Raw genomic sequence first — 13,398 nt, 5'->3', positions numbered from 1 at the left:
GCACTTTTTAAAAATTTGAATTAAGATTCTGCATCCCATTGCAGATACTGGTCAGATTTTAAGATCCTGCCGGAGCCAAATGCCTTTGGTGATTCAAGGTATAAGCTGACTCCTGCATGTGGCCAGGGGGAGATGGCTTCCATCCATATACAACATTGCACAGTTGACCAGGTGCCTTGTGGGCTTTGCTTTTCCACTGAAGCACAAGGTATTGGTCCCTGCTGGAGGAAGAATGTAGAACTTGATGGACCAATAATCTTACTCTCATTGAACCAGCGACATGAAACCCTGAGTGCTGAATGACTGACTGACTGACTGAATTTGTGACTTGCTGAAGTCAGTCTTCAGAATGAGCAGTGTATGCAGAAGTTCCATAGGGTTTGTCTGCACTGGGAAACTTACTGAAATAGCAAGTGTAAATATGTCCTTGTAAAGCTGCTTTTCCTGTTTCTTCATGTCTGCTCCCCTGTGTGTTGTGTTTCTGATCAGAGCAATGTAAGCCTCAGCCTTCTGCCCACGGGAGTGAATACCACTCTGGTCAAGGGTCTGCACTTTTTTCCCCTATAAAGTGATCAAGGCTCTTTTGTATCTATATTAATTTAAAGTCAAAAGGGATTTTATTTGTTCATACTTAAAACCACTTCTGTATAGGCACATTAGTCCAGTGATTAGGCAAATTTATATTACAACTGTACACCAGGCCCACTGTCAGTATTTCCCCCCACCCCCCAACTTGTCATTCGTGTGAAAGTAACTGTTGTTTCTGCCTATCTACAGACACTGGTACCTGCAAGCAGTTTCAGGGTACGTCTGCATTTGGAGCTATTGGTTTGATTCGCAGCTTGTGTAGACATACTCGCGCCAGCTCTGATCGAGCTAGTGTATTAAAAATAGTAGTGTGGCTGTGGTAGCACAGGCAGTGGGGAGCAGGGGCATGGGCTAGCCACCCGAGTACATATGCATGGGGTCCAGGCTGGTTTGTACTTGGGGCAGCTAGCCTCTGCTGCCTCTCACCACTGCCTGTGCTTTCCTGGCTACACTATTTTTAGCACGCTAACTTGATGAGAGCTAGCATGAGTATGTCTGTGCGAGCTAAGAATCACATCCCTAGCTTTGAGAATAGACATACCCACAATTACATGAGGCCATAGAGGTGAAATCTGCACAACTCAGATAGTAACTGTTTAATTTCTGACCCTTTGTTTGCATTACAGTACCAGAATATTCTTGTGCACTGAAGTGCTGCTTTATAATCACAAGAAGTGATTATCTCACTTGACACTCCACCCACTTAAGTGGCATTACTTCAGGTGGACACCAGCCTATATATGGGAACAGAATTGGGCCCATTGTATATGTTCATTGTTGATATAACTAGCTTTTTTACAGGCAGTATCATTGTTTAAGTAACACTAATAATAGGTAGGTTACCACTGCTAATATAAACACAACAACCACTTTGTATGACATTTGCTTCTCCATATCGCATAGATATTGCATTGTACTTTGTTATAGCATCTATGTGCATAACATGTCCCTGTGCTAGGAAGAGTAGCACACCATTGTTAAAATACAATGACTCTTTAAACCAGTTAAGGTTGCTCTTGTTCTATATCTGAACCAACAAGTGCTATATTGGCACTGCAGCTGTTTAGCCTCTCTGGCTGTATTGTTGGGTTCATGTTCTCACTAAACTCATGAATGCTAACTATAGTCAAAAAGTTTATCGATAGTCTGTTTTTTTAGGAAAGCCTTGTCTAAACAAAGTTTAAAATTAGATTTCCAGCACTGTGCAGTTCCTCCTAAGAAGTTTTCCAAACAACACGTGTCCATCATAAAACATATTTCCTCGTAAATAAAATGAGTGCATGTTTTTGTTGATTAAGCCATGGCAGAGGTCCAGCAACCACATACTTGTTGTCTTTGTTTCTGCTCCATCTGCTGCAGAGCCAACAGCGCTCCTAGTCACACTGAGCCCTGCTGATTTGGTTTAATTATTGGGAAGATGAAGATGGGAGTTGGGGACTGAAATGAATTATCCACAAAGCCAACCAAGAATCTTATCTCTTTTGCTTATAAAATTAGCACTGGCCAGTCTAAACATTTTGGGTGAAGAATTGCGTTAAACTCTCTCTGATAAGGTTGCTTTAAAAGCCTGTATAAAGATGCCTTTCTAGGAGGGGAGACATTTCAGAAATGATTACTGTCATTCCAGGAGCAGAGAAGCACTCGGATGTATGTCTGCACTGCAAGTGAAGGTGTGATTGTAGCAAAGGTTGGCATACCCATGCTAGCCTGGGTAACAGTAGCAGTGTAGATGTGGTGACATGGGCTCAGCAAGGGCTAAAAACCTGAGCATACATGTGTGGACCCTGGGTACATACTTGGACACTAGCCTCTGCTGAAGCCCATGCCACCACATGTACACTACTCTTGTTATCCACGTTAGCTAGATTTAAGGTGGTACGGGTATGCCTACTCATGCTACAGTCACACCTTCACTTGCAGTATAGACAAAGACCCAGGGTGTTGTACCTGAGATAGCATGGGAAGCATATCTTGGCTCATAGACAGTATCTGGTCTTAAGCACTGCAGCTTAATACATGCAGAAACGTACTAGGTGGGGTTGGGAATTGTGAAATTCCTCAAAGCGAGTAATAACAAAAGAGTGACTGTAAAGATTAGATTTGTTCAGCCGATCTGCTTCCTCTATGTGTTCAGTCATAGTTGCTTGCATACTTGGCCAAAATATCTTCACTTCCTTTAGTCAGGCAGTTCCAACTTTTCTGTGGGAGCTGGATTCTCCTCTAGTTTCTTCATCAGCAGAATTTGTCAACTAAGTTTTCACTGGATGTACTTCTGGTGAGGTGTAAAAGTCTTTTCAGATACTAGTTTGAGTTTTCAGTGCTGCCAGTAAACCGCTTTCTGCATAACCTTTAAACTACATAAATTTAGTATAGAATTATCCTCACAATGCCCTTTTTAGAGTATCACTTTAACTGGTCACACACTGGTCTATGAGATGAGGCTTTTTACTGCTTCTTTTCTCTACTCTTACGCAGAACCCTCAAGCTGTGCACATACCTGGCCTGTGTAAATGCACATTCTTATTATCCTCCTCCCTATTCCTTCATATGTATATATCCATTTTTGCGAATTGTCTTAATTAAATGGTAAGCTCTCTGAGTGAGGGACTTCCTTTGCTGTTTGTACAGCACTTAGCGTGATGGGATATTGATTGGACCTCTAGGTGCTATCGTAACATAAATGGTGCTACAAAATGTCATGGAATTGCCAGCATTAATGAGTACAGAGCAGTGATACCAAGCTCCTTACATTAGAAATAAGAAGGAAATAAAATGTGAGGAAAAATGTGAGTCACAAAGATTTGGTAGAAGGAAGAAGTGAGAAAACAGTAATTCTGAAAGAGATTTGGGAATCCTAGTGGATGGCAAGTAGACATGAGATTGCAATGCAAGATGTCTGTAAAAAGGGCTTTGGGGCATTCTGTTTTGAGGTATAGTGACCAAGGAACAGAATACAACACTCCCTCATTATAGTGCTTCAGTGATAGTGGATTAATGTGTTCACTTCTGGCCTCTTCGCTACCAGAAAGAGTAAAGAGAGTTCAGAGAAGAGGAACAAAAATGACTGATGAGGAAATGACTGATGAGGAAAGGTTGGAAGGGGTGTCTACAAGTAGCTGGAGGATGTAAATAACAAGGACGGGGGGAATTATTTTGTCTCATACAAATCTAGTTCTAATTAGAAATGATGAGTCTAAGGCTATGTCTACAGTACAGAGTTAAATTGACTTAAGTTACATTGACATCCAACCACCGCTGTAATTAAACTGCTGTTGCATGTCCACACTATGCTCCTGGTGTTGGCGGAGCGCATCCACAGTAGCAGCTCTTGCATCAGCACAGAGAGCAGTGCACTGTGGGTAGCTATCCCACTGTGCAACTGGCCACAGGGTGTTTTGGGAAGGGTTTGTAATGCCACATGGTGCAGGTACAGCGTTTCATGATGCAGTTTTCTCAATCTCATCATTCCATGGGCATCCTACTAGGTTTCCAGCTGCTTTTCAACTGTCCTGGTTATCTGCAAGCCAGCCATCTCTGTCAGAAAGCATGGATTCTGCACTCTTCTTCAGTGCTGTGCGTTATGAACACAAGGCTATAAAAGGAGTTCAACGGGGGGGGGAGGGCTATTCACCACCACCCTGACCTCAGCTCCCTCCTTGTAGAAGTGGCATGTTTGCGGCTCCGCACCAGAGGCTAGTATTTTCCTCCCTTGCCTCCTGCTATGCCTGCTGCAACTCTTTGATTTTTACATGGCATTGCTGTGTGTCTCTATCACAGCCCTTCTCCTCCATGCCCTGAGCAAGTTCCTACTGCTGGAGCGGAGCTGTGTCTGCACAGCCTTCTCCCCCCTCAGACCCAGGAGGTCCAACAATTCTGGTGTACTCCAGGCAGGAGTGTATTTGCTGCATGGAGGTGGCATGCTCAACCGGGCAGTTACTATGTGAGCTCTCCACGCCAAGCAAACAGCAAGAGCAAGTTCAAAACTTCCCGGGGCTTTAACAGGGGAGGGGCGTTCACTTGTGTACCTGGCTGCAGGGCAGTGGAATTCAAAAGGGTGCCAGAGAGGGCATTGTGGGACACCTCCTGGAGGCCACTTAGGGTATCGTAAGCAATGCAGTGTCACTGCAATGCATCACTCTAACGTCGCCCTAAACTCTACGCCTCTCATGGAGGTGGTTTTATTATGTCAGAGTAGCAGGCGAGTTAAACTGGTGGGAGGAGAATTGCAGTGTGTACACCTTCATAGTTAGGTCGACGTAAGCTGTCTTGTGTCGACAAAACTGTGTATCGTAGACATGGCCTAAGATCAGAGAGAAAACGTAAGTTTGGCATCAGGAAAAGCTGCTTGTCAATGTGAACTATTAATACTTTGTATTCTTAGTGCCTTCTAATTAAAATACCTTACTGGTTTAATAAATTAAGTAATTCTCACGACAGCTCTGTGAGGTAGTTAAGTAGTGTTATCCTTATTTTACAGAGGGAAACTGAGGCTCAGAAGTTAAGCATCCCTGGTTTCACACACAGTCTTTGGCAGGAGCCAGAAATTAGGTAGAGAGATCCTACGCATGTGCTTTAAAAACATCCCTGTCCTTCCTGTTTCTCTGTTAGACTGTGAAATTGACTCTAACTGAAATGGTAGAAGCCTCATTATTTAAGGCACTTCAAAATTAGAGCTGGCAAAGCTCTAGTAAATATACCATAGCAAATAATGTCACCTTGGCCGGGAACTGAACTAGATAATTCAGTAGGGCTTTTCCATATGTAACTCCTATGATTGTCTCTGAAGAAGATATTGAGATCTGATAGGTGAATGCATTATTTCTGACAAGATCAGGTAAGCCACCTGGTTAGCAAACCTATGCATACCTATTAGATTATATCTGTTGTTTAAATACTATTGTGAAAAACATTTTCATGTGACTTAGAGGAGATGGGGAAGAGAGAGACATCTTGTATGCAAATAAGGAAATTATCTGCCTTCCTCTCTTAGTTAGTTGCCCTTAGACTCTTTCCTTTAGGGATATGTGAACCCAGAAGTTTACTTGATTTTCTTAAAATTGCTAAAATTAGATGTAGGGGTTGTGCGTGTCTGTAAAACTTTCTTTCTGCTATGATAAGGTAGCCCAATAGATTCTGGATTCTTTCTAATGGATGATGTCTGAGGCTTACAGTTTGGAGGCAGATCCTGCACTAGTGAAAGGGGACAGAGGAGTAGCAGAGTACAATGCAAATTAATGGCTCTTCTGTGATTCTGTTGGGATGACACCATTCACAGGCGCAAACTTTTCCTTTTCCCCGGGGGTGCTCCTCTCTGCTCTGCCCTGAGGCTCTGCTCCCACTCTGCCTCTTCCCACAAGGTCCCGCCTTCATTCTGCCTCTTCCTGCCTCTGCTCTGCCTCCCTTTCCTGAGGCGATGCCCTCGTTTTGCCCCCTCCTCAAGGTCCTGCCATTGCTCTGCCTTTTCCCTCCCCCACTCCATCCCCTCCCCAAGACCCCTGACCACTGCTCTCTGCCCCCTCCCAGGCACCTCCCTGAGCTGCCAAACAGCTGTTTGGCGCCGCTGCCGCCCCCATCAGCTGTTTGGTGGGTGTGCTGTGTCCCCCATCAGCTGATGAGTGAGGGTGGCGAACAGCTGTGGCTGGTGGGTGCTGAGCACTCACTGTGTTTTTTTCCCATGGGTGCTCCAGCCCTGGAACACCCACGGAGTCAGCACCCATAACACCATTAATGTAGAGATATGAGAATGCTTTGAGATTCCCTGAAGGAAGAATCAAGCCTGTCCAAAACAATGTAAAAGCGAAAGACCCCTCTCCTCCTTCGTGATGGTGATGGCTATTACTCCTTCTGTTATCCCTTATCTCCTGCAGCCATCTTCCTACCATCATGCACCTCTGCTAACCTCTGGCTTCAAAATGCCTGCCGGCCCTAGTCTCTTCCCCTTCTTGAGACCACTTAAAAAGAGAAAAGAGCTTGCTTTCCGCTCCAGTGTGTGCTCTTGAACCAAAACAAACCCATGCTTTTAGTGCTGAAGCCCTTGCCCTTTAGCACCTCTCTAATATTTGACACCTTCCCTGTCCTGTCAGAACATAGATCTTGGGTGAAATCCTGGTCCCATTTGAAGTCTATGGCAAAACTCCCACCGACTTCAGTGGGGCCAGGATTTCACCTCTTGTCTTGTGTATGCAGATGACACTTTACTGCCGTACCTGTATTGACGCCAAGAGGAGAAACATATGAAGAAAACAAAAACACCCGCCCTAATATCCTCAAAAATCAGTTTAATCTAATCTGGGACCACAAACCCTTAAGTGCCTTAATCATGCTTATTGGATGGTGATGCTAAGGGGCAGCATTAAGGTTGTTCATATACCTTAACTCTGCATTTTCATTCTTGCTTGGATTTCTTAAGTGCGATATTTTCTTAGCATGTAATGTTTGGGTTTGGGATAATTACAACATCCTTGTAAGGTAGGGGTTTTTTTTGTTTTGTTTTCGTTTTTTTACCCTTATGTTACTGATATTTTAATTCTGCTTAGATGTAGTGGTTTTTTTTATCTTGGAATATAAGTAAATTGCACACAAATGAGATGGTGTAGGCAGCCCCTGTTCGGTCTCCCCTCTCACATTGAGAAGGCAGTGGGTCTTCTGCTTCCAAGGTCATCTCATGGAATGGAAAACAAAAGACAAGACGTGAGATTTCCCAGCTAATGTTTGGCATCCAGAACAAATGGAGTCTTTGCTCTCTCCCTGGCATATCCCATCTTCCTTCTTCCTTGCCTCTTCACACTGACGCGAGGAGAAAATGATATATCATGGCATTGGTATGTGGAAAGCCATGCTTATTTTTAGGCATCTAAATACTGGCAGGCACTTCTGGCTTAACCTTTATCTGTCACTTGGCATTTGAAGGGCTGTAAATTTGCAGCAGTAGTATTGCACTACATAAAGTATTCTTTGAATGTGTGATTATTGGCTTATACGTACAAAAGAAGGCACCCCTTTTACTGAGGAAATACTTCTGAAATCGCCGGTTGTAGTAGGTGTAGCTAGGTATTGCCCTCTGTAGAGGTACGTAGTCTCTGAACTGGTCAGGTATCTTTCAAGTGGAAACCTTGACATCTTACAGTAAGCAACTGCTGAGCACTGTGTGAAAGACGAGAGAACAGATGCACATTCAGATCTTCCATCTGCTTAATTAATGGATTTTTTAAAAAAAAGAATGTTATGCCCGCCTGGCAGCTCATATCGGGTAGAGGTGGCTCATTTTTCCCTGCTGAGCTCCTGTGCCACCAGAGAGTGTTCTGTACAAGGAGCCGAGGTCACACCGTACTTAATGCTTCCTTAATGAGGGGAAAACTGAGTACAGGGTAAAATACCTGTGGGAAATTCTGGTCCCTTTGAAGACAGTGACAAAACTGGATTTCACCCCATTTTTAGCCTTTCCCTCCCATGGTTAGAAATAGTTTGTATGAAATCTTGTAACTTGTCCCCAAAGAGAGGCTTTTTATAACGATACACATATTGCTAAGCACTTCACCTATCAAAGGGGTTTAGAAAAAGAAAGACTTGTTGCAGTGAGTGTAATACCTGTCGCTCTCTGTCACCTTGCAATATAGTGAAGAGAGAGAACTGATTTAAAGAACAAGAAATAGCCCCATCTCAAAAACTGTGCACATCTCCATCCACAGGTGTCCCAGACTACAACACTGTCACTTAGAACTGCCATTTCAGTTTGATCCCAGCTTTTAAAAAGAGGGTGAGAAAGAGTTGCAAATAGGTAGAGAATTTGCATTGGACAGCTTCCTAGAAAAGAAGTGTTTATAGAGGGCTTATGCTGTATTGATATTACAGTGAATAAAAATTATATTAAACAGTTGGCTTATTTCATTCAGTTCTCCATACTTTTACTGATACAAAGCTGGTTGGGCAACCCTTACTTCTGTAAGTGCCATTTGGTATGTTCAGTTGACACCACTCAATGTGAATATGGGATGCAAAAGTACATGGAAGGTGAATACCACTCAACTACATCAGCCCTTGTAATTAAAATTTTAATCCAGGCTCCACAGCTTACATAGCTGGGTGCTCATACACAATACAGAACTCCACACAGGAGCTGCTTAAATCATATTTGTATGTAGTTAATTTTAAATGTTTCAAACCAATCACTGAGTAACTTATCCATAAATATATTTTTTCACTATTTCACCAGTCCTAAAGATAGCTGAATAATAATGTAATATTTATTTGCCACCCCCTCTGTGTCATCCCCCACACTTGGCTTGGCATTTATTTAGTGCATAATTACTATTAGACTAGTTCCAGTCAATATTTACTTGGCACATCATCAACATTTTCACTATAAAGACCTGTTTACTGTGCCAGTGATCATTATAAGCAAGTTTACTGAGTGCAGCCTAGCAGGAGAGAGAACTTTCATTAAAAATAGCAGGGAACTTTTCAGCAAAAATAAGCAAGGAGCGCACAGGGAAATAATCCATAATGATCAATTTATGACTTTTGAGACCTTGTTGGCTCACAGAAGTGAAAAGCCAACAGACAGCATGCCCTCTGTTCAAGTACCCTGGGGCTTTCAACCCGCTACTCTCCTACTGTTTTAAACCACAGCCAATGTTTGTAGATTAGTTTAAGAGCTGTTTGTCTTTTTTGTTTTGTTTTTTGTTTTTTTTGTTTTGTTATAATCTCCCACAAACCTTTACCCAATGTTAGTTCAAGTAGTTGTCAGTGAGACACCCCTGCTTAATATTTAACTGCTAGGGACTAGGATTTGAGGGTGCCAGAGGCTTTGTATTTTTAAATTGGGACTTGTCAAGATACTAAGAGGTAAGGCAGTGCTGGTGACAAAAGAGCTGGTAGCCATTATAGAAGAGGAGCAATGTGCGACTAGGTTATCAGTCCCAGCAGCTGCAAAAGTGAGAGCCTTCTTTTTAGAAGTTGTAGTAGGCCACATAGTAGGCTGTGCATTAGAGGATGTAACCTCTTGGGGGCTGATAGCAGAACTATTAAATAAATAATTAAAAAAAAACCCCCTACAAGTATAATCTCCACCCCATCATAGTTTCCCTTCCCATACTATGCCAGAAGTAGAAGGGTCTCACTGCTCTTTGTTCTGTTGACAGTGTTATCCAATGGCATGCAAGCAGGAGTAGGAGCCTGGAATTTCTAAATTCTCATCTGAGCTTTGATCTTGACTCCCTCTGTAGCCTTGTGCAAGTCGCTCAACCTTCTCTGCTTCAGTTTTCTTCTCTGTAAAATGGAGATAATACTTTCTGACCTCACAGGGTGTGTGTTGGAGGATTGATTAATATTTACGTGGTGCTCTGAAGGTGTAAAGGGTTATGTAAATGAGAAATGTCGTTATTAAAGCTGTATACTTGTTGCAAAAACTGTGACTTTCAGGTTTTTCAATAAATAGTTCTGGTCTTTGGCATGCTGGTCAGCTTCCTATTGAGCATGCTTTTGCGTGATTTTTAAAATGGGTTTCTATATAAGCTCATTGTAATTGAGTATCCGTTTTAACTCTTGATTAAATAGCTTTAAACAATTTTATTTAGAAAAATACAGGATATTTGATCTATATTATAATTTCCTGTGGCAAACAATCAAAGATTAAAAATACTGTGTTATGAATTTCCTTTTTTGTAACTAATTTTGGATTTTTTTTTTTTTTTTTGCCTGAGAACCAAACAGCCTTACCCACGCTTTTATGTGAATGTTTATGCCTGCACAAAGAGCCTAATTCTTCATTCCTTGTATGTTATGTAGACACTTCCATCTCTACAAGGTGAATACAAAAATGCTACTGCTCTGATTAGGTAGCATATCAAGATTCATTTTGCAGAGGTGTAACTGACTATATGAACTGCAAGGCAGTGGAGAATCAGGTCCAGTATTAGGTATAGAATCAGGTCCAATATTAGGGTACGTATAATCCTTTCTAGCTAAATATGCATAATAACTGGTATTATATCTTTGCATAGGAACTGTGAGGACGCGTTATCATCTGAAGACTGTGAAACCTTATTCCAGTTTGTTTATACCACGCACAGACCTCTAGCAGTAGCAGCTGGGGAATTCCTTTATAAAAGGTATCTCTGCTTGGCTACTTTTTGCATATTCTCATTGTTTCAGAGTGAAAATGGGTTTGTTTAAGAGGGACATTAAACCTTTATGTTTCACTTGGTGGCTCATCTCTGGTGGATACCAGATGTCCCTTCTTCTGCTGAATAAGTGGAGGGCTGCTATCTGGGGCTAACTGTTTGTTTCACTTCCCAGCCTCGGCATGTTAAACAAGCATGAGAAAGGTACAAGACTATAATAAAGTATAAAACAACTGACTAGTCCACCAGTATTGTATCATGCCAAGGGCCATGCAGCCTTCCTTTCTACTTTTTCCCTGTTGCTTTGCTTCCGATGAGCCAGTTGATCACCTGGCATCTGTTGGATTTTTTTGTAGCTGTTTATGATTAATTGCAAAGGTGGCCTCTTCTCCCCTTGAAAGTTGCCTTATACATTGTAAAGGCCTTTGAATAATGAGAGCCCACAGATTAAAAAATCCTCCCAGTTTTCAGTAATGAAATATACAATCTAACTTCCCAGGAGTAACTTTTATAAATGGGCCTTTATGACAATGGATGTGGGCAAAGAATGGAGCTGCCATGCTACAAAGGGAATTAATAACAATTCTGTATCTACAGCTTGATGAAATTCTGTATTTTGTTTAGCAAAAATGGGTGACAATACTTTTGGCAAGGCTTTGGAGAGGCAATGTTAAAAGCTGACCATGATTATTCATACCTTTTTGTCCCCTTCCTCCGTTGCTGTCCATATCCACCCAGCAAAATTACATAAGGCCTAGGATTTGTGGATCCAGGCCCAAAATAAAGAAAAAAGAAAAATCCCTTCTCTGATGTGTCCCTAGTCACACCTCCTAGCCCTATCCTGCTTTGTTTTGTAGGTCCCCAACTCTCTGGCCTAATGTTGTCATAAATCAGTGATTTATGCCCAGAACAATGCCACTCTTATCTATTGGTGGTGCTGTCTTGATAAACATGGGACCTGTAGTATCAGCATCTCATTAATATTCCATTGGAATACAAGCAAATGACTGACTGGGTCAGAGCTGCTTATCTTTGTACTGTTATCGGTGCACAAGGATCTACATCACATAAACCACCACCACACATGGCACTAGTTGACAACTTTGTTGGCAGGTTTGGCAGAAAAAGCACAAGCTTAAGACTACGTTGAGGCTAACGCGCCCTCATGCTACTAGTGGCCTCTCCATGTCAGGTTTGAGGAACATAGGCAGGGAGTGTGGTGAACATTGCACTGCTGCATCCCATGCTTTACCTGTATCTGTGGATAGACTTCCTTGACCGTCTCTTCTTGGCACTGGCCAAGATGGCTGTCCATCATTCCAGGAGGAGGAATCTTGATGGGAGAGACATCCTAGTATACTCAAGGAGCTGACTGAGGAAATATCTAAGCCATTCATGATTATCTTTGAAAAGTCATGGAAAGCCGGGAGAGATTCTAGAGGACTGGAAAAGGGCAAATATAGTGCCAAATTGTAAAAAGGGAAATAAGGACAACTGGGGAATTACAGACCAGTCAACTTAACTTCAGTACCTGGAAAGATAATGGAGCAAATAATTAAGCAATCAGTTTGCAGACACCTAGAAGATAATAAGATGATAAGTAACAGTCAGTATGGATTTGTCAAGAACAAATCATGTCAAACCAACCTGATAGCTTTTTTTGACAGGGGTTACTTGAGGCTATGGGGGAAGCAGTAGATATGGTATATCTTGACTTTGGTAAGGCTTTTGATACTGTGTCACATGACGTCCTCATAAACAAACTCAGGAAATACACCTTAGATGGAGCTACTGTAACGTGGGTGAATGACTGGTTGGAAAACTGTTCCCAGAGAGTAATTATTAGTGATTCACCGTCAGATTCATCAGTTCTGGGTCCAGTTCTGTTCAATATCTTCATCAATAATTTAGATCAGTGGTTCTCAACCAGGAATACGTGTACCCCTTGGGGTATTCAGAGGTCTTCCAGGAGGTACATCAACTCATCTAGATATTTGCCTAGTTTTAAAACAGGCTACATAAAAAGCACTAGCGAAGTCAGTACAAACTAAAATTTTATCCAGACAATGACTTGTTTATACTGCTCTATATACTATACACTGAAATGTAAGTACAATATTTATATTCCAGTTGATTTATTTTATAATTATATGGTAAAAATGAGAAAGTAAGCCATTTTTAAGTAATAGTGATGTGACACTTTTGTATTTTTATGTCTGATTTTGTAAGCAAGTAATTTTTAAATGAAGTGAAACTAGGAGGTATGCAAGACAAATCAGACTCCTGAAAGGGGTACAGCAGTCTGGAAAGGTTGAGAGCCACTGATTTAGATAGTGGCATAGAGAGTACATTTATAAAGTTTGTGGACGATACCAAGTTGGGAGGGGTAGCAAGTGCTTTGGAGGATAGGATTAAAATTCAAAATGATCTTGGCAAACTGGAGAAAAGGTCTGAAGTAAATAGGATGAAACTCAATAAGGACAAATGCAAAGTACTCCACTTAGGAAGGAACAATCAGTTGCACACATACAAAATGGGAAATGACTGCCTAGGATGGAGTACTGTGGAAAGGAATCTGGAGATCATTGTGGATCACAAGCTAAATATGAATCACAGTGTAACACTGTTGCAAAAAAAGCAAACATCATTCTGGGATGTATTAGCCAGGAGTGTTATAAGCAAGACATGA

At 41.8% G+C, this 13,398-nt stretch overlaps 1 protein-coding gene across 3 annotated transcripts in view; it reads left to right on the top strand.

Moving 5' to 3' along the window:
- Positions 1-13,398, top strand: part of LOC117870534 (cohesin subunit SA-2-like) — a 90,650-nt gene that overhangs the window by 36,386 nt on the left and 40,866 nt on the right. For all 3 annotated transcript variants that reach the window (XM_034757734.1, XM_034757729.1, XM_034757735.1), the window contains exon 15: positions 10,590-10,697. In XM_034757734.1, coding sequence (XP_034613625.1) covers positions 10,590-10,697 — 108 coding nt within the window. The remainder of the gene's footprint in view (positions 1-10,589; positions 10,698-13,398) is intronic.

This window comes from Trachemys scripta, chromosome 1 (assembly GCF_013100865.1).
Source record: "Trachemys scripta elegans isolate TJP31775 chromosome 1, CAS_Tse_1.0, whole genome shotgun sequence".
Classification (NCBI taxonomy): Eukaryota; Metazoa; Chordata; order Testudines; family Emydidae; genus Trachemys; species Trachemys scripta.
The sequence above is the reverse complement of the archived record's forward strand: the minus strand, read 5'-3'. Positions and strand labels throughout refer to the sequence as shown.